Here is a 26,267-nt window from a genome sequence, read left to right as displayed (position 1 = left end):
GCCCATGATGCCCAGCCAGCATATTAAATGGGTAATGGGAATTATAGTCCAACCAATTTGGAAGACAATAGATTGGGGTAAGGGTATCTCAAGCCTGCAGTAAACTTTAGAAAGGGGAAAAAGCAAGCAGAGGCCAACTACATTGTAATTCAGTGGAACTAATGAGACAGATGATAGATATTTCAGTATGTAAGTTAAACAATTAAAATGAGAAAAAAACCTCTCTCTGTTCCCTCTGTAGACATAGCTCCTCTGTTTCTTCCATCAGTTTATCTGCAAATAGACAATGACCAATGAAAGCAATCACCATGGAAGGGATAATTGAAAATTATCAGACACAGATTACACGGATCTTGAAAAATGCAGCGTTGCTTCTTGTACAGCATAATGTGCTGATTTGAACCTTATGTGGTAGCTTCAGTAAACTTGTTTTTGATTGCATTCATAAAAAAATTATAGCAAACAATAGCTTGCCCTGCTACTAGTGGTTTTCCCTGCAGAGCAGAGCATTAGCTAAAACCAATATGCTATAATTTGCAATTCTCTCACCAGCTTCATCACCTTTATTTAACAGATGAGAGTAAAATAATAGGATGTGTGCTAAATTAGGCCAACAGTAAAACAGTGAAGAAGGCTTTGATTTATTAAGAGGTTATGACATCGATGGGAAAAGTGAGCATTAAAATAATAGTGTTCCTAGCAATAATGTGGATGTTGCCTAGAAAACAAGCGTGGTAAAATATTTGGGTACCCACCAGAATGTTTTCTATAAATTATCTATGAATATTGTCACTCTGCTTCGAGTTAAAATACAAGAGAAAATATGAAGCAAGAGGAGAGATACATATTAGGAAGCATTGATTGCACAACCTTCTAATTGATTTTTTTTTCCTACACAAGTTTTTCCCCCTGTCACATGAAGGCTTTAGTTGGAAATACGAGACTGTCTTAAATTATGGAAACCATCTGCATTCCTAAAATTCTCATTAACTTTGTCCTCCTTTTGTTTGGCCTCATTAGCTCATGCTGTTTGATTAAGGTTATTAGTTATACCAGCTTAAAGATACAAAAGAGCCAATTTCTCCCAGCAGCTCTAAAATATTGCCCTATGGAACTCACCAGAATGTCGCAATTTGATTTTCCTTCTGATTTTTAACTACAATTCCCATCATCCTTATGACTGTCATTTGTCTGGAGCTGTTGGATGTTTTAGAATAAAATCTCTGTAGGACACCAGGTTACCTATGCTTGGAGTGGACCTTACTCTATAAAAAATGGTGCATGTCTCATCTACTGAATATTTCTTCAGATACATAGTTCTCTCCCTTTCATTTCCAGTCCTTCTGGATTGACAGGGAGGCCTGCACCAGCCTTCCACTTCTCTATTATGAAATAGCAGCTCCCAGAATTCAGAGCCAGCATGGAAGGCCAGGTTAGGGAAGGCTGCTCTATAGTGAAGACCAACAACTGGAACAAAGTTACAATACTTGACCAAGATCTGGAACCCTGATTGCACAGGAGAGAGGCATAATCATTCTATGGAGAACTCAGCCTAATGTAGTTATCTCTCATGACAGATTTTAATTAAGTCACATGAGGCTAGGAGTCTTCAGATGTACATCATTACCCACTTGGCATAAAAAAACACAATGAAAATTCAGCAGAGACAACAAATCTAACAGGGTTATACCAGCATGGAATACAAAGTTAAAATGGCAGACAAGAACAGGAATTAATCAAACCATCGAATTAAACCTTTACTATGGCCAAAGATAAGGGACGTGGAGGTTCAGTGGCTAAGACGCTGAGCTTGTTGATCAGAAAGGTCAGCAGTTTGGTGGTTTGAGTCCCTAGCACCATGTAACGAAGTGAACTCCCGTTACTTATCCCAGCTTCTGCCAACCTAGCAGTTTGAAAGCATGTAAACATGCAAGTAGAAAAATAGGGACCACTTTGGTAAGAAGGTAACAGTGTTCTGTGCACCTTTGGTGTTTAGTCATGCTGGCCACATGACCACGGAGATGTCTTCAGACAGCGCTGGTTCTTCGGCCTTTGTAACGGAGATGAACACCACCTCCTAGAGCCGGAAACGACTAGCATGTATATGGGGAATCTTTACCTTTATGGCCAAAGATGGGCATAAAACCATAGGGATTATATAGTGCAGATGTAAAAAAGCTTGGAAATATTGATTGTCCTCAACTTATATCCCAAAATTTAGGTTGTTAAGCAAGGCAGATGGTTAACTGAGTTTTGCCACGTTTCTTGCTGCAGTTGCTAAGTGAATCACCTCATTTGTTACTAACATGGTTGTTAAGTCAATCTGGCTTCCTCATTGACTTTGCTGGTCAGGAAGTCACAAAAGGTGATCACATGACCCTGGACAGAGCAACCATCATAAATATATATGCCAATTGCTACACAGCTGAATTTTAATCCCATGACCATGGGGATGCTGCAACGCCAGTTGTGTGAAAAATGGTCATAAAGCCACTTTCTTCAATGCCATTGTAACTTCAAACGGTCACTAAATGAATGCTTGTAAGTCAGGGACTGAAGAGATGGTGATAGGAGACAGGGAGGGTTCCTTTCCATGAGCTCCCCAAAGCTGAAGCGCAGGCACCCCTGAGAAAGCCTTGTCTGTCAAGGCCATTTCCTAAACATGTGGGAAACTCCCAAAGCAGTTCTTTAAGACTCTGGTATGTTCCTGTTCTATCATCTTCCCAACTGGATAGAGGCTTGCATAACAAAAATAGGCTGCACAATGGGAGACAATGAATGTGAACTGAGTAGCTGCATTTTAGGGCTCAGGAGCACTTTGGATTCAAAGGGAAAAGGCGTTTAAATTTTGAAGGGGTTCTTACTTGGCGCCCCTGAAATCATCCCTTGAGACTGCCTGGCTGTTCTCTGTAATTGCAGAGTGATTCCAGAGACAAGCCTGTGAGGAAATCTCCAGGTACCATGAACTGCCTTTTGCCCTTGCATCTTAAGCGCTGCACTGCCCCTATTTGATACATTCATGTACAAATGATAATAATCTTTATATATCAGCTGCTGTTAGTTCCAACCTAAATATTCTTGTTTCTCTTTGGCCAGTTGTAGTCCCTGAGCTTCAAGGCTCTCAATCATGGCTTCACCCAGCTGCGCATTTCTCCAGGTCCTTTAAAAAAGGGAACAGAGAAAGAAATTTTTAAAAAAATGAAAACAGCCTTCTTTTCTCTTTCCTCCTTTTCTCTTTCTTCTTTCCTCCTTTCTTAGGTGTCAAACAAGGGTTCCCCCCTTCTTTCATGTTCTCCCACAAGACAAAGGAAAATAACTCTGAAAACAGTTGGCAGTCTTGCCTTCTTTTTGTGCTATTCAGCTGAACAGATAAAATAGGAGAAAATGAAATTAACCAGCACTATGAAGAAATATGGAACTCATTTCCCTTCAAAGAACAAAAGGGCCATAACAACAGGGTGCCTGTATAATTCATTACTTTACTTGAATTTTCTCTTTCAATATATTGGCCTGGACTTTTGCCTTTTGCTACTGAAGCTCCAAACCTTCACTGCAAATCACAATTCTCATATTTCACTGGCACTCTATTTTTGGTACTTAAGATACTTAACGGTATAAAATTGTTCAACATTGTGTGCAAACTGCTTCCATGTCTTGCGAATCTCCAAATGGAATTTAGGGATCCTAAAATACACTTGGATCAGGACTATAAGGATTTGGAGCAGGCTCCACCTTAGCTGACAGATTTATGTTGCAGGCAGGTATGAAAGTTCAAAATGGATTCCCCCCCCCCCCATACTGAATATTGGAAGAACTCCCAATTAACTGGTGCATTGGGGTATGGTTGGCTGGCATAGATTTACTCAGTTGTGTGAGGGGGTGAGAGATATTACATTAACTCCTATTCCGTTCTCTCCCTGAGTTGAGAGTACAATAAAAAGGGAGATAGATCTTGCGTCACAGCTCTGTCACAGATGGCTAGTTGGCTCCTGCAATCCTACCAAAGCCACATTTTTCAGAATGTTCTTGACCTTCACAGTCAAGCTACCTTCCTTAACTAAACAATTGCTTAACTGTTGAAGCCATTCTTCAAAGCTATTTTAAGCTGTACCAAGCAGTAAAGATGCTCCTTAATGCTTTTGCCTTAAGCACTGGGTGGGAGAAGATGAGTAGGACAGAGCAAACCATGTCGATTGTAGAAGATAGCTAAGGACATGAGGAATTACTCCAGAGTAATTTATTATTGGCAGCCTATAGGCAGGAATCTTGCCAGACTAAAGCACTCTGTCTCTGCTCTTTGGGAAAGATGCCCCCCCTTCCTGCAAATCTGCACTACATTCCACCACAGTAAGAGATCCTCACCTATTGTTCTCTCTTGTATTCTCCATTTAAGTTCATCTAAATGTAAATTAGCCTGACCCTAAAAGTTCCTGTCAAAATGCATGGCAACCCCAATGGTAAAACTAGTCCTGTAGCAGAGACAAAAGGTGAGAGCTCCCCTCTTAACCTCCCACATTAGGACACTATAGTCTGAATTGCTTTCCCTTACAAAACTGGCAATTTGGGGAGAACAATGCTGCACTTAATGGGAGAAGTATGTGATTAGATGAATGTGCAGCCTGACCCTTGGTGTTTCATAAGCTTTACATCAGCAAAGAATTCAAAGCTGTTTTAACAATGCCTCATTGGCTGGCTATCTGGGGCCATTTACAGCGCACTGCCTTTTCGATAGGATCACTAATATTCCTCTTCTAAATTACATGCTCCATTTTTAGCTAAAGATAGATGACAGGAGTCAAGAGCCCTTGAACTGAACAGGTCCTTCTGACTCTCTTCCAGCTTGTTCAAGCCAGATATGCTTATCCATTTGACATGGAACTTTTCCCACTGTTGAAATGAGTATCATCACCCCATCCATGAAGTGTCAGAAAACCAATCAAGAACAAAATTGACTGACCCCATTGCTGATCCCTGCCTTGCTTCTATTCCCACAGTGCTAGGCACCTACTTTCCTTCCCAAATAATAGTGATAAGCCTAATTAATTCTATATGTCACGAGGATGCTTTTGGGTAGCAGCAGAATCGGGTGGGGATTCTATTTTAATACAGACACAGATGAGGATGATTTCGGCCTATCTCACACATGGGCTGGGGAAATCACATGAAAGCAAGATCTTTTGGACATAGCCAAAAAAAAGTTGTTGCAAATTTATGCTTGTGTTATAGCTGGATTGAAGTGGGAAAAAGGTTCCTAATCAAGATAATAAGTCTGAGTCAAAGGTGACATTTCAGATAGGCAGAGACGAACCCTACAGCCTAGGACACATTCACCCAGAAGTCAATCCCATTGCATTCCATGGGATCTAGGAAATGTATTTTATGTGGCTGCCTGGTGTCATATTCAGAAAAGAGGCTAATGCAGGCTCCATCCCATAGTTTCTCTTCAGAATGACATTTCTTTCCTAGCGGCCTTTTCCCACTGCTGAGTTAAAATGATATTTAGTCATTCCCTGAGTCACAATAAGACAAGGCCAGCATAACATTTGCTGTCTCTGATCTCCATTACCAATCCTTCTCCTGCCTTCACCGAATTGTTAACACTCCATTGTTGCTCAAGTGGGTTGTTCAGATATGTACTTGTGCCACTCATAGGTCATGGCATTCGCTCGCTCCTTGACTTTCTGCCATCTGTTTTCAACATCAAAAGCCAGAAGGGAAAAACTTCACTAATCAGAAACCAGAAGACTTTTACCTCAGAGCTCTGCCTAAATTCTCTTGGTTGGTTGGTTTGACCTTCTTTTTACATTATATTTGTATATTTACATTATATTATATTTAATTTTCCTAAAATTAAAATATTTGGATTTTTAAAAAGCTATTGGAAAACACAAGGGATGAAAGAATTTTAGAGAGGAGGGAATTCCTACCCATAAATGTATTAGTTCCTCTAGAATAATTGAAACTGACCAGCCCATGGACAATTTTCTTTCTTACTTGTGGGAGGGGGGACTATTGAAATTGACAACTAGAGCGGAAATAAGGATCAGCTACAAACGCAAAACCTTGTGTTCCTTGCAGAAACGGTGGAGTTCTACTACCTTCCCTCTATTATTTATTTATTTCATCCTGCCTTTATTATTTTTACAAATAACACAAGATGACGAACGTATCTATGGTAATACACCTTCCTCCTCCGGTTTGCCCAACAGCAAATCCGTGAGGTGGGTTGGGCTGAGAGTGATTGGCCCAAGGTCATCCAGCTGGCTTTCATGGCTAAGGCGGGACTAGAACTCCCAGGCTTCCACTTTCTAACTAAATTCCTTAATCGCTAGACCAGAACTGGTTATCTCTGTTTGACAGAAGCCGAAAGAGAAGTTGATATCAGAAACAGAGAAGTCTTAAGAGGTAACAAATTTGAAAGGAACTGGGGAAACAAAATGCTAACAGAGAGGACAGAGACACAGACAGTAATATCTGATTCCTCCAGAAGGCAATATACTTAGCCCAAGATTAGAATAGAATAGAATAACAGAGTTGGAAGGGACCTTGGAGGTCTTCTAGTCCAACCCCTGCTCAGGCAGGAAACCCTATACCATTTCAGATAAATAGTTATCCAATCTCTTCTTAAAAACTTCCAGTGTTGGGAGCATTCATAACTTCTGGAGGCAAGTAGTTCCACTGATTAATTGTTCTGTCAGGAAATTTATCCTTAGTTCTAAGCTGCTTCTCTCCTTGATTTGTTTCCACCCATTGCTTCTTGTCCTACTCTCAGGTGCTTTGGAGCAGTGGTCGCCAACCAGTGGGCTGGGGACCACTGGTGGTCTGTGAGAAAATGTTGGTGGTCTGCAGAGAAATGTCACCCCCAAAGCACCCCCCCAAAGCAATTAATCCAGGCTGTGAGAGAATACATGGCTGTGCCACCCACATGGCCTGTGGGAACACAAGGCTTGCGTCCCTTGCATTGCAAACAACACAAGGTAGTGAGGGGAAGGAGGAAAGGGCGGAAGGGAATTTGCCCCATGCACCTCGCCTGGCCATCGGGCTGCTTCTTTCCACTTCTTTCTTCTTCTGCCTTTGGATGCACACAAAAAAGCAGCAGAAGTCTTTCTCTCCCTCAAACTCCGGCAGAAATGAGTCTTTGGGACCCTGCAAGGCATCCTGTTCCAAGAGTCTGCGTCAGTGTGACAAGTCTCACAGAGACTCATTTCTGGCGGAGTTTGGGGAGAAAAAGAAAGGCTTCTGCTGCTTCTGCTGCTTTCCTTGAATGAAGCCAAAAGTCTCAGTCTCAGTCTCAGTCTCTCTCTCTCTCTCCCCACTCTGAGAATGGAGCTGGAGACAGTCCCTCAATCCCAAATAAAGAATGATTGATCGGTAGGAAAATGGGGTGGGGAATTTTCCTGCAGACTTTTTGGGGGATTTTCCCAGGGTCTCTGGTCTGCAGGATTTAAAATTGTGAGTTTGGTGGTCCCTGAGGTCCAAAAGGCTGGTGACCCCTGCTTTGGAGAATAGCTTGACTCCCTCTTCTTTGTGGCAGCCCCTGAGATATTGGAACACTAGTCCTTCTTTTCATCAAACTAGACATACCCAGTTCCAGCAAGTTGAATTGTGGAGTCCTTGATGCTCTCTGAGTTTGGTTGTTTAGAAGTTTCATTACCTGACTAGGTAACACCATCAGTGATAGTGAGGGTGGAGTTTGCTCCCAATTTATATCCAGTAGTTTGTCCTGCCAGTGTTATTGGAGGTGTGGATTTCTCCTTGACAGTTCGTTGATTAGGATAGGGTTTTTTTGCGTATTAATTGGTTCTGCTCAGAGCTATGTGAATATCATTGATTCAGTAAGCATTTACCAGGTTGGGCATCCAATCACATTCTTAAAATCAAGTCCACAGCCCTAGGTAATTCATACACAATAGCATTCTATTGATTTTGTTGGGAGAATAAAGCATATGTCTAAAAGTGATTATGTGCCACCTGGAATTTCAATAGAATTGGTCAGCCTTATATAATTATATATTTAATTAATAACCATAACAGCAGCAACAGCAGCAGTGATAAATAATATGCAGCACCCCCTGTGTATCCTGAGAGGCAGATAAAATAATGGGATCAGCAAAAACAGAGAAGCTTATTGGAAGTATTCCATGGTGAATTCTTCCAGGGTACCAATGCTTGTGGGATTGAACAGTTTATATTAACCAAAATATTTGCAAAACCAAAGAGCACTTCCAGGCACTGTTTGCACTGAGCTTTCATGTTGTCATTCTCCATTCATAATTCTCCCATCTTTTCTGTATTCTGACAAGCTATTTTAAAGAGAAAAGCTGCTACGGAAGAAGCATTCAAGCCACCATACTGCAAAATCAAAGCCTATTGACCACGAAAGCTCCAAAATAAAAGCAACGGTGACTTGGATGCAATTGAAAATCAAGCCAAGCAAAATGGGGAGACTGCATGGCACACTTACACTTTTCCAGACTCCTGAAGCATCTCCAGCCACTGGGATTGCTCATAAGCTGATTCTGCTGCTAGTACAATGTTGCCCTAAAAAAAAGCAACAACAACCCCAAATCACAAACCCCATCTTTTCTTCAAGAGAAACACACCCCATCAAGGAGGAAAACGAACAACCAAGACTAGGATAAAAAGACTATCTGCAAATGCATACATCAGTTTTACTTGCATGGCTTTCCCAGAGTAATATTGGGAATGATAAATGTTGTCAAAACAATTTGCTTTCATCCCTGGAAGGAAGTCGTGAAAGTTAACTGACTGAAAGTGATGGTCTACAAACAGATGAAAAATTTTAGGGATTTCTAATGTCACAGCTAACAATTCCCTTTACTGGCAGTTACAGTAATGTAAAACATCACAGGTACCAAATAAGCTACCAAAGAGAAATCAGATTAAGAGAATAACAGAGTCGGAAGGGACCTTGAAGGTCTTCTAGTCTAACCCCCTGCTTAAATGGGATACCCTATATCAGGGGTATCAAACTCACATTGTCATGGTGGTGTCATGTGATGTATCGGGATTTTCCCCCTCCTTCACTAAACCCTGCATGGCGCATCTGGCCCATGGGCTGCAAGTTTGACAGCCCTGCCCTATATGGAATCATTCTGGACAATGGCTGTCCAATCTCCTCTTAAAAGCCTCCAGTGATGGAGTACTGTTTTGCTGCTTAGGTGTCTCTGCTGTATGCTTCTGTTGGGCAATCTACTTCTTTACCGTCTAATTAGTAACTTAGTGCCATATTAAAATCTATTAAATGGAGCAAGAAAGAAGAAGAAAAAAGCACTTTACATGGAAGTCCTCATGAGAGATTTTCATTGCATAAGGCATATTGGATTCTTCTTTGGCTTCTACGATGCATCCACCAAGAGGTATGACACCCTGAGGAGGCACCAAAGATTTCAGACAGTTGGTTAAAATCATCATTGAGAAGTGACATGATGCAGTTAGAACTAGATAAGATTGCATGATGGGCACCCAGAATGGTGATCCTCATAGAGCTAATGATAACAGAGAAATATACACAGGAAGTCCTCTGGCTTAAAAACAGCCTTTAGTTATGACCGGGCTGACTGTAGTATTCAAAATGACAAATTTATTTATTTATTTATCTACTTATTTACTTTAATGATATACTTCCTATCTCACTGGAGCAACTCTGGCTGAGTGGCCAACCGGCAACAAGATCTGACTTGAAAAGGCAGATGGCACATGCTCCACTCACTGCATATCAATGAATTACTGAAGCTACACAATGTCTCTATGACTGTCACAAAATAGTGCATGTATGTTGATATACTGTGCAGCCTGTTTTCAATGGTTCCTGAAAGCATTGCTTGTCTTCAACAATTCCTCAGCCGGAGAAAGAAGAATGCTGTCCTCTTCTTGTCTATTTTGAGTGACGTCATGCTCCTGTATTTTTCTAACTACATAGTAAGACTAAATAACCTGTTCCAGTTTACATACAAATTCACCTTAAGGATAGAGTTAGGAACAGAACTCTTTCTTAATCTTGGGCCTTGCTGTTCAAGGCTGACTTAGCTCACAGATACTAACACTCTCTCTCAGCTACAAAATCTCCACAATGTGAGGTACTTTGTAAAGAAAATTAGCAGGAAAAAAGGCTTATTAAAGGAAGGTGTTTCCAGACAGATCAGTTCTATTTCAGTCTGACCGGTACTGAATATTGTGAGTTTATTTTTTTCATTTGTTCCAGTGGTGGGATTCAGTTTTTTTGTATTACCGGTTCTGTGGACGTGGCTTGGTGTGCATGGCAAGGGAAGGATACTGTAAAATCTCCAGTCAGAGGTGGGATTTGCCAGTTCTCTGAACTAAACTCTTCAACAGTGTTTGGCCACTGTTTTCCATGTATTGGTGTCCTCTAGGTTACACTATTGGAATGTATTTCCTCTTGAGCCATCCTTTAAGATTTCTTCAATGTTTCAATTAATGCCAAGTTCAGCAGATAGATCATAGGGATGAGCCACGGTGGTGTGGTGGTTAGAATGCAGTACCACAGGCTACTTCTGCAGACTGCTGGCTGCCTGCAATTTGGCAGTTCAAACCCCACCAGGCTCAGGGTTGACTTAGCCTTCCATCCTTCCGAGGTGGGTAAGGACCCAAATTGTTGGGGGCAATATGCTGACTCTGTAAACCACTTAGAGAGGGCCGTAAAGCACCGTGAAGCGGTATGTAAGTCTAAGTGCTATTGCTAATGCTATATATTTGGGCCAGTTACACTAAACGTAGCTTGTCCCCATGAGAGAAGAGAAAATCTTCAAGCATGGCATCCTATTGCTAGAATACTTTTAGGTGGCTTATCTAGAGCTACCTGCATTTTTCCCCCGGTGCAAGTGAAGGTGTTTCTCTTTATCCAGAACCTCCAGCATGGCACAAGATGATCAAAGAGATTTCACCTTTTATGCAAACTTTTCTTGGTTTGCTTTGTGCTTATTTCAAAACAGCCAAGTCATGAGCATTTCCCATCAGCAAAATGCTCATGATTGACAAGAGAAGAAGGAAAGGATTTCCATGGATCGGTCAGCCTCTTATAGCCTTCTGAAATGTGCCTTGCTCAAAATTTGTCATGACATACTACAGGAGAAAATTGAATTGTTAAAAAATGAAGTTATATATCCTCAACTGCAAGGGGTGAGGGGGGGAGAAGGGAAGAAGTCTTTAAAGTCTAAAGCCTGCTGTGATAATGGTATTCTATATAAAAATCTAATGGTCTGTAGTTTGTATTGGTGCTTTTACTAAAATGCCAGTTATAAAAAAAATGTTTTATTAAACAACAAACTATAACAGGTATCTAAAATAATGCTATGGAAGCAGCAGAGCAGGGGTGTCAAACTCAAATTGTCACAGCGGCGTCATGTGACGTATCGGGACTTTCCCCCCCTTCGCTAAACCGGGCAGGGGCGTGGCCAGCATGTGATGAAATCTGGCCCATAGGGCGGGGAGTTTGACAGCCCTGCAGTAGAGCATAGATCTGGATCAGCTGGTAAATCTCTTAAGTTACAAGGTGTAGATGAAAAGTACCGGTACTTTTGACTGTCAATTCATCATAAAGACAGAAAATACGCCGATGTTGCCTGTTTTCTAAATGAGACTGGTGAAAAGAAGAAAGCTTGTGGGGGCAAGGTAACAGAAGCACACCTAGAGAACTGTACATTCTGTTCCCAGGCTGAGCATATACTGTATATTTAGTGGCACCTTTTATTTAAAGGCATAAGGCATAATCACCTCCATGAATTATTACTGAGCTTCTGAATAAAAACAAAGTGAACGTCAGAAAGCCTTAAGCCAGCCCACTCTGATTCATAGCCCCACCGTTTCTGAAATGCCTAATGTTCAGGGTGTTCAGAAAAGGAGTAAAATTTCAAGAAAAAGAAGTATAGAATGGAAAAACTTTATTTACTTACAGGTAATCTTGGTTGATGACAGTAATTGGGACCGGGAACGCTGTTGCTAAATGATATAGTCATAAAATGTGATATCACATGACCATACTGACTTATCATAGCAAATTCCAGCAGTTCTAGTCCATGTTAAGTTCATGTTAAGTTCTAGTTCATGTTAAGCAATGACAACTGCAATACTATTTAGACTTATAAATCACTTCACTGTGCTTTACAGCCCTCTCTAAGCAGTCAGCATATTGCCCGCAACAATCTGAGTCCTCATTTTACCAACTTCAGAAAAATGGAAGGCTGAGTCAACCTTGAGCCGGTCAGGATTGAACTCCTGGCATTGGGAATGCAGAGTTAGCCTGCAATACTGCGTTCTAACCACTGTGCCTTTAAGCAAATCCTGCATGGTCATATGATCATCCTCTGTGACCTTGTGCTGACTTTCCCATTGATTTTGCTTGTTGGAAGCCAGCTGTGAAAGTCACAAGGCTCATATGACCATGGGATTCTGCACCCGTTATAATTGTGAGCTGGTTGCCAAGTACCCAACTTGCAATCATGTGACTGTAGGGATGCTGTGAATGGCTTCAGTTTTGAGGACAGGCTGTAAGTGTCCTTCAGTGCCATTGTAACTTTGAACAGTTGCTGAATGAATGGTCATTAACAGAGGACTATCTGTATTTATTTACTTACTGAACATAATTGTATGCTGCTCAGTTCCTAATGGCTCTGAGTTGCTTACGTCAAGCAACAAATATCATTAAAATAGAATCAATCGGTCAATCAAAACAATCACTCCAGATGGCTTCACACAATCCTGGTTGTCCTCAAATGTTTCCTGAAGTGTACAACTCCCAGGCTTTTTGGAAACTGAACAAAGAAAGGGTAATCTGGATTTCAGGGGTATTAAAAGTGCATGCTCTATTTGATTGTTTACTACCCAGGTAATCCTAAATACACAGTGTAGGTTCCTTTAAATTTTTTAAAGGTTCATTTTAAGTACCCAAATACATTTTGTGAAGCAGAAATCTAGTCTTTCTGGACTCCCTTCTAACAAGATCCTATCTGAATGTCTTTGGAGATGTTGCTAACCTTTGGATGGATATTGAAGTACCGATTATTTTCAAAGTTCTTCTTTTCACTCTCAGCATAGTAAAGCAGAAAACTTTCCTTGATGATAAAGAATCTGAAAAAGAGACATGCTGTATCTTTACATAAAATTTTAATTCTCCAAAAAGGCAATGGTAACATGGAGTTATTTGAACTCTGTGGGACGCCATCGGTTCACAATGCACCTGGCCAAGTATGAATTGGCCTTTCTGTAGGTTTAGCCTTTTTGTTATGACATCTTTTTACTATTCTATCAGTATCATTTTGAGGAAACTTAGCCTTTTGCTGAGTTTTCTACACATCCTATTTGGCACAGCAGTGATTACAGCCTGTTGATTTACATTCTTAAGCCTAAAAAAAGATAGTTGAAATTATCTTTTCACTATTTTTTCAAGTCTAAGTATTGGTATCTAATGCTGATCCCAGAAAAATTACATATATCTGTACTATCACACACTGAATCTTCAGGGGGGAAAAGTAATGTGGTACTTTTAAATACGGTATTTATTTATTAAAAATGCCTTTTATATCAGTGCCTATCAGTGCCCAGAAAATTTGGAAGCAGTTAAGAAAAACAAAAAGATATACAAATTGTCTTTGATTACTGACAGCTTTGTTTGACAACCATTTGACGTTGGGACAGTATTGTTGTTTTTTTAAAAAAAGCTTGCGACTATTCCTCACATTTATGACCTGAGTGATCACCGTTGCCATTTGTGTGTTTCTCAACAAACAGAGTAAAGAGAAAGGTAGAAGTAAACTTGCTTTGCTTAATGAGCTAAGAGGAAAGATGATGTTGTAAGCCTGTCACAGTCATGTGATGTTTCAATTAGTGACTGTAGAGCTTAGCGGTGGAATTGCTGCTCCCAATTATAGTCACTAAGTGAGGACTGTCTGTATTGGGAGAACTAGCGGCTGGGTAAAGAGGTGAATTTCTTTAAAAAGAAATGCTAAAACATATCAGTGTTGTATACTTGTGATACATGAGAAGATTCTTCACCTCATCAAATTCATCTTAGTAGTTATGGCTCAGAGAATAAATATAAATATACTCCCTTGTACTTCTCAGTGTAATGATTCACTCTAGCCATTATATATGTACAAACAAACTGAAGACATATTGTACCAAATGCATAATGAGGTTAGATTTTTTTTTTAATAAAGACGGTTTAGTTTCTCAGCAGCATTAGTTTCTCAATGCTAATGAAATATGTGAAAATAAATCTTAAAATCCACTGGCATTGTCTTTGAAGACGAAGACTAAAGCAACATTTAATTATCCAGACTCACAAAAGGAGTTAAGATAAGAAATGTTCTGAGTTATAGACAAATTTTAGAGCAGTTCCAATTCTCATCAACTCTCTGAGCAAAAAGAAAACATTTTTTGTCTAAACAGAACAAAGTCACCTTTCACTTCTTTTAAGTTCTTGAACTGGTGAGATTTTTTTTTAACTTCTTCATAAAATCAGCCCAATATCATGTATGTCAACAATGGCATGTCTAAGCGCCAGTTTCTTTACCACCCATATCTCAAAGACAAAATATCAACCCTGTTTTATAGGCACATTAAACTGAGAATACATGGGCATTTTAAAATGAATGGAAAATAAATTACTTTTGAAACAGTAACTTTGCAGAAGGGTTATATTAAGAATAGAATAGAATAACAAAGTTGGAAGGGACCTTGGAGGTCTTCTAGTCCAACCCCCCTGCTTAGATAGGATACCCTACACCACTTCAGACAAATGGTTATCCAATCTCTTCCTAAAACTTCCAGCGTCAGGAGCTTTGTGGGCTGGCTATTCACTGGAAACAAGGTAACTCAGGGGTTGCTTTCTTCTTGAAAGAAATAACAAACACATCCCTTGAATATTATCCTAGATTCCATCCTTCTTTTCATAGTTCAACTAGTCTCAACACCATGGAATGTTCTGGACAGCTTTCTCTGGACCACCACTTATATATATCTGATCCTGGACAGAAATAATCTGAGGAGATGTTCACGCACAGAAACTGTACTTGATACTACATTTCATTCCTAACACTTTCATTGGCTCCAGAGCAGTGGTGGGCTTCAATTTTTTTTACTACCAGTTATGTGGGCGTGGCCTGGTGGGTGTGACATGGCTTGGTGGGTGTGGCTTGGTGGAGTGGCAGTGGAAGCATACTGCAAAATCTCCATTCCCTTCCCACTCCTGGTGGAAGGCAATCACCGGTTCTCCGAATGACTCAAAATTTCCACTACTGGTTCTCCAGAACTGATCAGAACCTGCTGAATACCACTTCTGTTCCAGAACAGCCATTGCCATTTTCTATACGTAGATCCCTGTGTCATCCCTGAAGCTTTTGAGGATTGTCCCAATCCAGGGACTGCCTAACTCTAAACTACTGTGCAAATCTTCAACATATTATAAGAAAAGCTAAAAGGACAAACTTTTGCCCAAATGCCAAATCACAAACAGCGGTGTTGTTTCTGTCTCAATCTTCCAAGATTTAAAATGTGAAGTCTCCAAGCACAAAAGATTGGCAATCTTCAAAGATTGTCAAGTATTGTGATTATATGTTTAGGTGTACAAGGGTGAGAGGGAGACTATTTTCATTACCCACATTGAAGAATTAGCGTACCCGCAGGATCTTTGATATTCCACAGTGATTTACAAACCACAATTAGGAGTTTGTGTTTTTGTATCTGAATAATTTCATTTGCTACTCCATCTGCTATATCTGGGCTACAAAAAAATCTGGAAAACCATTAGATGGCGGCAAAGAGGTTTTGCTGCAAGTCGAGGTGGGTGTTGTGCTATAAAATCAACAGTGAACTGCGAATTGTTTGTTTCAAAGTGAGTTACACATACATTTGGCATAGTTGAGAAAAATATATACATTCTGTGATCAACCCACAGAAAGTCTGTTTTCTAAAGAAGAAGAAAAAAGGCTGCTATGTATTCAGTTAATGAGCTTAGTTAGCTAATATTTATAAAATCAATTAAGAGAACTCAATTAAGTACGCTCTGATTTTTAACATTCTTCTAAGATCCACAGATTTTTTTTTCTTTTGTACTTTACTGTTTTAAAAGTTCCAGGTACCAAATAATGCACATAATTGAAACTGGAATCATTTTCATCCTTTGGGAGATAGATTCTGGTAGAAATGGAACAAGAACGTCTCCAGGATTTTCTATATCTCTAATGGGCCAACTGAGATGGCATACTTTTCTGTTACATGTTTTGGCAACAAAACCATGAAGATTTGAGGATGGTAGTTCTGTTTATTAAATGGAAAAGAGAGATATCTAATTTAGGGAGGAAAAAAGCTTCAGTGTGGGTGATTCTAAGCATTTTGGTAAACATCTGAAGCCCAGATTGATGTTGAAGTTTTCTATTTAATTCAATGAATTAAATAAATAAGGCAGAAACTAGTACTTAAAGCTGCACATTCCCTGCAATAATTCCTGAAGCACAGTTACTGAAGGGGATGTCAGCTCTTATGGGACCTTAGTTCTTGTTTAGGAAAAGTTCCATCTACCATTATTTCAAACTTTCAGCTGTCAGATAGTCACTAGATATGAGCCTATGGTTGAGAAAGATAGCTAGTTGGGGGTTATTTCTTTATATTCTAATTGCAATTGCCTAGCGTTGATCAGTTTCCTTTTTAATAGGTTTTGTTCCTGTATTTCCTCTGATTGATCAGTAATACCAGCTGTTATATGACCATTGAATTATTGTGGCTATTTTAGCAGAGTGCTTGTCAAACTGGGACAGATGAGTCTTGCCATGTTTTAGAGCTGGCTCAACATCACTGCTGTTTGGTGACACTCTTACAAGAAAGTCACAAAACTGATGAACCTGCAGGACTGCCTACTCCAGGGAATGCAAGAAAAAAAGAGGTTTGCAAAAGAAACTCTTTCCTCTCTTTTGCTGATGGCTGCTTTCAACTATTAGAATAAACCTATCCGTTATTAAAACATAGGATTCTTCTGGAGGTTTTTAAGAAGAGACTGGACAACCACTTGTCTGAAATTCTATGGAGTCTCCTGCTAGGAGGAACTTGGATCTTCAAGGTCCCTTCCAACTCTATTATCTTGTACTCTATCAATCAGAACCAGCTCTTTCTCTAAGTGCCTTCATCAATGTAGCTTAGAATGTCACTTGTGTTCCTTAAAAAGGCAGAAACTTCTTTCTTTCTTTCTTTTTTTTAACAAATGTTATTCAGTTTTTCACATAAAAACAAAAATCTCTTTTTAGTGGACAACATATTTCCGGGTCATCACCTTTACATACAAATATAACAGCAATTATACGTTCATATATGCATACTTAATTCTATTATTACCTTTTCCATTCCAAATTTTCAGTAAGGAGAGAAACAAACACATTAATTCTAGCCTCTTTCATTAATCTCAATCGAAACATCTTTTTGTTTCATTTCAATTATTTCAAATATAATCCTTTAATATTTATTTTAAAAATAAAGATAAACAATTTGTGTTTGCCTAATAATAATAATAATAATAATAATATTGGTTGCCAATGTCTCTCTTTGCTTTTAATAGTCTATATTAATTTATTAATTTAGTTGGTTCTTTAGTCTGTCATATTCCCTTCCCATTACACATTCTTGCAGAAACTTCTTTCTATAGACTTAGAATGCCGATCTTTTAAAAAGGCCATGATTTTTAATATTTTGAAATTTTCCTAAAAAGCGAATATCTTCCACTTTAAGGAAGATTTCTTAAATATATATATTTAAGTTTGATTAATTCTTCTCAAATACTACAGAGATCAATAAAAAGAATGGCTCAAGTGCTTCTTGGCTAATCTGGTAGGCCATAAAAGACTGCCTTGCTGCCATGTTCTAGTATTATGGTCAAAAGAAGAAGGAGCTGATAACAACAGAATATCAGGCAGGTAAGTGATGATGTTTTAGAGAAATTTGGGGCGTGATTTTTGGGGACTCTAGGTTTTATTTTCCTGACCTTTGTGTTATATTCTTTAGTTTGCCACAGGATACCAGTAAGAAACCATGCAGCCAAAGTTAACAAGTTGCTATGAGATTTCAGTGGCATGATTCCTGTTAACAAAAGGTTTTCAACCCCTGGATAAAAAAGTGCTGACTGGGAATTATAGGTGTTGAACTCTAACACATTACCTGGACTTTGAATTAGTCCAGAGACATTATTCTTAAGAGGACCTGAATTCATTGAGCACCTGAGAAAAGAATATGCCTATTTTTAGAAAAAAGATAGTAACTCTGTAGGAGAACACATTCAGTTAGCATTTCTACAGAGTCTGTTAGGAAAGTGAGTGGATCAGAAACAGAAAAGTGTCTTCCAGATGTCTTGTTTTGCAGATCTCATAATCTCTTGCCATTGCCCATGTTCATTGGGGCAATGAGAATTGAAGTGGAAAGCCTCAGGAATGTACCAGGTTGCCTACTTCCAACCATAACAAACCAGTAGCTTAATTCAATGCAAGAGAGATTCCTATGATTCTTTTAATGCCAATTCTAAGGTAATTTATTCTTCATATCTTAATACTGAATCATATTCTTAAATTTTATGTAGTATGTATTTGTACATAAGAGGATCTACTTCTTCCAATGACATTCAACTGGGTTTCAGCAATGTTTCATAAAAGTCAGTTCAGTGCTTAAATGCAACCTTTGTTCTCTAAACGCCTCGATCTAGTAGTCACATATGGTTTATTTTCCAGTTCCTGGGAGCTAGCAGACAATGAAAGCCTTATTTATTTTATTTTATTTTATTTTATTTTATTTTATTTTATTTTATTTTATTTTATTTTATTTTATTTTATTTTATTTTATTTTATTTTATTATTTTATTTTATTTTATTATTTTATTTTATTATTTTATTTTATTTTATTTTATTTTATTTTATTTTATTTTATTTTATTTTATTTATTTTTATTTTATTTATTTTTATTTTATTTTATTTATTTTTATTTTATTTATTTTTATTTTATTTATTTTTATATTTATATTTATTTTATCACATTTTGAACCACCCATCTCCCTAGGGATTACATGGAAATGCATTACAAAATAAATGTTAGTGTGGTAAAGTCAAAAAGAATGGTGGTAGGGGGAGCATCTAGACGAAGACCCTGACATGTTGGGGTGGGAGGATTTTTTAGATATAATTTTAATAAAAGTATCATACTATGAAAGCATCATACTATAAATGTATAAATATAAATTACAAATGAAAATGAAGGTAATAGGGAAATGGGGGAGGGAAAGAAGGGAAAACAAAGTGTGAGGTAAAGAAGAAAAAACCAGTAACTTCCAACTTTTTTTAGTGCAATAGAAGAAAAATGCAGAAGAAAAAGCTTCATCTTTTTTCAACTAAGATATATTAGTCGTTTCTATAACAACAAGCATAACTGATCAGTAAAGCTCAAAATCAGAATTTCTTTTTCCCCCTATCTTGGGCACAAAACTGTAGAAGTGTTTTCCAGGTAGAAACATAACTGAACATAGTCTTTTCTTTGATTAAAACAGTTACTGTAATTATGGTAACTGCTAGTTTGATCCATTTTTCCATCCATTCTTCCATTGTGGAGATTATCAGGAGTAGGGGAATTTTAATATTTTGCTCCTCCCTATCTGCACTATGGATTTTATGCGGGAGAAAGTTAAATCAAAATCACCTTTTGACAAATGGTTTAAGCCTCCCTTTCATATTTGCTGCCATCTAAATTGAAACCACTCTACATGCATCTAAGTTTGTTTCCTCCCCGTTCAAATAAATGGCATGGCATGGCATGGGGTTTGTCTCTATTGTATGAATTTGATGCCAGTCTAGTGTGTCCCATGGAAAGAGCAACATAAGACCTAATAGAAGTTTTGCCATCTAAGTGGACCTAAGACAAGGCTTTCATTGAAGCCAGTAACCAGGGTGGAAGCAACATTCAGATGGGAATTCAGCTGTGGAGACCAGAGGACTTGTACACTTTTCTGGATTCTATCTAGACCGGCCCTGAACTTGGTGTGTGTGTTGATGAAGCTTGCTGTCTTTCAAGTTAACAGGTCTTGTTATCCCTGTGCAAATAATACAGTATATTTGCTTGCAAAAGTGGAATATCTTGACTATTGTATTGTCTCTTTCTCATTGCAAATTAGTAACACTTAACACTGTTGCAGGGACGCGGTGGCTCAGTGGCTAAGACACTGAGCTTGTCAATCAGAAAGGTCAGCAGTTCGGTGGTTCGAATCCCTAGTACTGCGTAACAGAGTGAGTTCCCGTTACTTGTCCCAGCTTCTGCCAACCTAGCAGTTCGAAAGCATGTAAAAATGCAAGTAGAAAAATAGAGACCACTTTGGTGGGAAGGTAACAGTGTTCCATGCACCTCTGGCATTCAGTCATGCCGGCCACATGACCACAGAGGTCTTCAGACAGCGCTGGCTCTTTGGCTTTGTAACGGAGATGAGCACCGTCCCCTAGAACTGGAAACGACTAGCACGTATGTACGAGGGGAACCTTTACCTTTAACACTGTTGCAGATTTGTGAAACGAAAGGAAAGAACCACCAATAACCATACATCCCATAACAATAATCTTTTCCATTCCTATACACTGTTCTTGAGGCAAGAGGTCCTTAAATTATGTGTGCCATAAGTACAATTGTTTGCATTTTGCATCTATATGCCTTTATTAGCTGAAAGCAGAACTAAAATAGATTCCAAGCAAATTTTATATATTGCCTTAACATGATATTAGAGGTCTCTTTTTAAAAGTCCTTTCTATTCTTGATAGGCTAACCACAGAGAATGAGAGTTTTCTCTGCTACAGTATTTGGACCTTAGTTTCCAAAAAATTGTGACTGGAATTGAAGAGAATATTTCAGCATCTCTATTTGGGTCAAATAGGCAACTCAAGAGAGCATAGATGACAACCATCTTTCTGCCAGACAGAAGGTCCTGCTTTCCTTTAGTTCTTTAAGAAGAGGAACCCCAGCTCAGCAGTGCCAGAGAAGGAGGAGATGATAGCTAAGGAGATGACAGCTCCTCATTGCCTTTTTTGATCACCTGTTCGCCTCGCAAACTGTTTTATGACTTGCATTTTTACTGTGCTTTAGATATATGGAGCCTGCAGGGGGATGTGCTATTCTATACAATGCCCTCATACTGTGATTGAAACGCATTTTTTAAAAAAACATCACTATCCTTATTTATACAGGAATCAGTTCTATTTGGCTCTTGATAGTTTGCTAAGTCTTGCAACTTTCAAGTGAACACCTCCTCTGCTTCGGAAGGGTTCTGCCATTAACTTTTGCCTCTACTTAGCTGCAGAAGGCCCACTCATTTCTTTTCCATGAGTTCACAAGTACAAATTGAGAGTAGAAGTACAGGTTGAGCGTACAGTACCTCTTCCTTACTTCCTCTTCTTTTACTCAAGCAAATTAGCAATAAAATACATATAGATATTAAAAGAATTGATCCAGAACTTCATTTTTTGAACAGATGAACTCAAGGAATAGCTGTTCAGAGGTTCTTTGCAGGGGAGAGCATAGGGAAACTACTAAAGCATGTTCTCCACTCTGCAGTTCCTTTATTTGCTGTGCTGGAATGATGAGGCAAAAGAAGAAACAGAGGAAGGATCAGCAAAAAAAATTATCTCCCATCTTTGCTTCAATGGAAGAAGCCTGCAAGCAGAATTTATTTTACAGGAACCCTTGACCCAAGTTTCTCTTTTATATTTATTTACTTTCATATTGAGTTGGCTATATATTAACTGCAAGTATAAATGCATATGGAATTTCAGGTGAAGTATGTACAGAGACAGATTTTTCTGGAAGGACTGGTAGCAGGAAGATTAAAAAGAAACCTTATATGCTATATGTTTCTGAAATCTGGCAATAAAATAAGTTACTCCTGATTGCCCCAGTCACATGGTGACTAATCCAAAACTATATTTAGGAATGGGATATTTATTATGGGGATGGCAGTTTCTTCTCAGCCATAACCCGTAATATTTTGTGATTGAGAAATAGAATTGTGCAGCAATTCTGACAATGTCCACAAGATAAATATGTGCATAGGATTTGATAGTGATAGCATGAACAGTTTCACTCCTCCCTGTTGTGTTGGCACTGTGTCATGTCTTCAGATCAGGCAGCCAGCATTCTCAAAAAAAAGCACTTTGGAATTAAGTTCACACAACAAGCAGCAAGCAAGCAAGCAAAGAAAGCCTTCACTGCTTGGCTAAACTTTCCCTAGAAGTAGATGATCTCAACTTAGCCTACATTCAGCATGAGTTGGCCTAACACCAGTTCACCTACGCTCTTCTTTGCAGAACATAGAGAATTGCAGGCAGAGAGCCTTTGCCAACCTACAAATAGATCACCATACAGAAATCGTGTTTGCCCAGATTGTTAATTAATAGATTCCATAAAGCTGCACAACGACAACGATGATGATGATGATTTGGATCCTACACATTAATACAGTCCCATTCCTGGACTGGATTCTTCTATTCTGAAACTCATATGGGGCTGGACATTTTAAGATCCTGCCTATCCAGAACCCCAGCCTGATTGCTACCCCAGATTTTCTGGATTTTCCTTCCCAATTCATAATCACCACCTTCTCTTCTCTTCTCCCCTCCCTTTCTGCCTCTGCAGCTCTACCCAGACACCTTCTGCCTTACCTTCTGGACCATTTGGCTGACGGTCTCCCAAACGGTCTCTTCCAGAGCACTCCATACAGCTGCACTTTGGTGCGGATATCCAAGGCACCCAAATCTGTCTGATCCATGGAGGGGGAAGGAGAGACCGAGTTGGATTTTGAAGTAAACATTATTAAGAGGCAGACTTTTTTTTTCTAAAAAAAAAAAATCTAATTCTCTGCTTCGACTCTGTAGCTGTAGGAATCTGATTAAATGCAACGAAGCAGAAAGGCGTAACTGCTTACTTGGGGAGAGAGGGGGAGAGAGTGACGCTTAGCTCTGAATCAATAACTCTGCTGCCAGTGCTCGATATTTGTCTCCCTGATGCAGAGATGATGTGAGCTTCCTCGTTTCATTTCACTTCCTGATGCCCTGAACAGAGAGGGAACATTCCAGACAAGCAGGGAGATAAAAAAACACACCATTTTTCATGAAGTAGATGGAGCCCTCAATGTAACAAGGCAAGGCAGTTTCTGTGACGATGGAGCATTCACAAAGTATAGCTGAAATGGCTCTTATTTCTTTCATTGTCAGTTTAGTTTGATGGTTAATGTTTAGGGCTAAGATGTGGGTTCAAATCCTCAATCCATTCACTGGGTAATTCTTGTGCTGAGAGGCAGTAACAACCAACCCAATCTACCTTGTCAGGTTGTCGTAAAGATAAAATGGGAGGAGAATCCAAGAAGGGACCTTGTGCAGCTTGAAAAAAAAATGGGATAGTTATGAAATAAAGGAGTGCTTTAATGAATAAGCTGGATCACACTAACCACCCCCAAGCTCAACGAATATTGCATTTCTGTTGAAACATTGAGCATTCACATGTTTGAGCATGAATCCTACTAGCCAAGTTTCCGTTCAGATGTGAGATTTAAAGTTGATTCTAAGTTGTGAACCAAGATATTTTTATTTTATTTTTTTTAATTTTCTCTGAGGTAAGAAAAAAACACAATCTATAATAAGAGCTCAGAACAATACATCTCAATATTCATTCACATTCACAGCCTACATATAACTTGTGATCCAAGATTTGAAGACAAGATTCAGTTCAAACAAGTCAGAGATGGTTTGAAAAGATTTGTTGAGAAGCTGTCATGGGAGGCAATTTTTGGCAGAACAGGAACAGTCTGGTTTTCAGAGCACATTAACTTTGTGAAATTTCAGCCAGAGCTCATTATTATTATTATTTAAAAAAAGAAAAATGCACCTGCACTCTTTTAAAGCAGAAATAGAGGAGACAGAGAAAGGAAATAAAGCAAACATTGTTTTATTAAAGCTTAACAATAAAATGTTCAGAAACTGTTTAAAAAGTAAGCTCTTACTAAACTGATTACCAGCTTTTCTGGGCAGTTACAGTGGCTGATTGACATATGATTTGTGCAAACAATGTACAGTATATAATAATATCCCATGATATAAATAGAAATATGTATTATACGCAATAGCTTAACCTCAAACCACAGTAGGTGAAACCTACTTACAACGCAAATACATTTGACCTTTTTGTCTCAAAGCAAACTGCCTTAACAAATTTTAGCAGAGGTGCAAGACATATTCGGCAGTGCAGCAATAGCAACAGGACAGTTAAAAAGCAAGCTTTCTTCTGTGCATTCCTTTTCAACCTGTGTGGAATATTGGGAACTGTCCCATACATTATGAGTTGTGGTCATGGAGATATTTAGAGGTTCTTCTGCCTGATTTCATCTCAACAAAGGATCCTGGCAGGGCTTCTTGGATATTGATGGCTGTAGATGTTGGAAGCCACACTTCTGTTTTTAAGTATTGCAGTGTGGGAGATGACGTTTATGGAATGGTTAACCCTTGCTTGCCTAAAATTTCAGATAGGATTACCATTTTGTAATTTTTCAACTTAAGTTCCTAAAAAAGTTTCTTAAAAACATATGGGTTAGATATGAACATTAGTTTGCCCTCCAGGTTTCACCTTTTTTAAACTGAAGCTCTATGGCTAACTTAAGCTATTCAAAGTTTAATGGAGGTCAGGAAAAAAAAATCAAACCTGTAGAACAGGGTAGGAAACTTGGCTCTTTTATCACTTATGGACTTCAATTCCCAGAATTCCTGAGTGAGCCATAAAGTTCCCCATGCTGGCCTACTGGTTTTTCAGTTGTGAGGAAATCAATTTTGACTAGATGGGACTGTTTAATATACAAATGTAGGACATATAAAGAATATACATGTCCTACATTTGTATATTAAACAGTCCCATTCAAGTAAAAATTGATTTCCCTCACAACTGAAAAACCAGTAGGCCAGGCATGGGGAACCTTTATGGCTCACTCAGGAATTCTGGGAGTTGAAGTCCATAAGTGATAAAAGAGCCAAGTTTCCTACCCCTGCTGTAGAATATAGAAAACTCAGGTTATCAAAGAAGATATATAGGTAGTCCAGAACTATAAAGAGCTATCAGGAAAATTAAAAATCAGAATGAACGGATTTTAGTAAAGAATAACAAAGGCTTCTTGATATTTCCAGAAATAAAACAAAAAGACCGTCTACCAGTTATTCAGTGGAAATTTCAAAATGCTACCACATAATTTGCAATCACTGCAAAGGAGTCCAATTTTGACTCAATTTTTTGAGTCTGCATCTTTTGATATCGATTTATAGAAAACAAACTTAAACTCTTTAATTCGAAGCAAATTGGTATATCTTATTTTGATTACCTGCCATGACAATTTTTGAAAATTCATATGTAACATATAGCAGAAATAAGATGTCCTCAAATTCCCCTTTTTCAATTTGTAATTGCCTGTTATCTTCCTCTCCAACTCCCACCAAAATCATGGGAGGCCAGTACCGTACGGCAGAGATGGGGGAAAAGTGCTGTACACAATTGTTTTGTTAAGATTGTGGTCTGTACTTAGAAAGGTCAACTAGAGATAGACAAACTACCTGCTCACTTTTGCACATATTTACAAGCCTCTCTCTCCAACCTCAATACCTACCCACAACTTGTATTTTTACAGAGATGCCCAAAACCTGGCAGCGGAATAACTTTTTCATAAGAAAGACTTGATAGCAAGTTCTATAAGCAGGATTCTATCTGTTTAAAGTTTGAGAAGCACAAGTAGCTTGTTAGAGAAAATACATTAAAAATAATTTTTGGTTAGCCTTTTTCTATCCAGCTGGATAGGTATTTGAGTAAATTTCCAAGACATTCCAGTTCCATTTAAACAAATTTAAGTTTGGATTTTTTTAAAAAAATACATTTTCCTTAGAAATGTTTGGAGTTAACAGTATGTGGTACATTTGTGGCTATTTATGCATTGACATGGCTGCCGAAATCAAACCAGGTAACTCTGGGTAGTGGACAAAAAGCCCATAATACAAAAAACAAACAAATTAAAACATACTAAACAATGACAGGACAAAGAGAACTGAAAACCCTTCTCTTACCATCGTGGACTCAATTCAACCTGATCCCAGGGCTGAGAGAAAAGCCAGGTCTTGACTGCTTTCCCCCCCTAAAGGCATGAATGGTTGGGGCCAACTTTATATCTAAGAAAAGATCATTCCAAATGGCAGGGTACA

The 26,267-nt window shown here is 38.7% G+C and overlaps 1 protein-coding gene across 1 annotated transcript in view; it reads right to left on the bottom strand.

Annotated features, from left to right (window-relative positions):
• Nucleotides 1-23,031, bottom strand: part of PLEKHD1 (pleckstrin homology and coiled-coil domain containing D1) — a 40,176-nt gene extending 17,145 nt beyond the window's left edge. The window contains exons 1-6 of the mRNA XM_026708863.2: nucleotides 22,701-23,031; nucleotides 13,014-13,107; nucleotides 9,301-9,390; nucleotides 8,465-8,541; nucleotides 3,069-3,160; nucleotides 221-273 (exon numbers count right to left, since the gene is read on the bottom strand). Coding sequence (XP_026564648.1) covers nucleotides 221-273; nucleotides 3,069-3,160; nucleotides 8,465-8,541; nucleotides 9,301-9,390; nucleotides 13,014-13,107; nucleotides 22,701-22,849 — 555 coding nt within the window. The 5' untranslated portion in view covers nucleotides 22,850-23,031. The remainder of the gene's footprint in view (nucleotides 1-220; nucleotides 274-3,068; nucleotides 3,161-8,464; nucleotides 8,542-9,300; nucleotides 9,391-13,013; nucleotides 13,108-22,700) is intronic.
• Between the last annotated feature and the right edge of the window lie 3,236 nt (nucleotides 23,032-26,267).

This window comes from Pseudonaja textilis, chromosome 1 (genome assembly GCF_049901715.1).
Source record: "Pseudonaja textilis isolate UNSWEBS1 chromosome 1, rPseTex1.2, whole genome shotgun sequence".
NCBI lineage: Eukaryota > Metazoa > Chordata > Lepidosauria > Squamata > Elapidae > Pseudonaja > Pseudonaja textilis.
The sequence above is the reverse complement of the archived record's forward strand: the minus strand, read 5'-3'. Positions and strand labels throughout refer to the sequence as shown.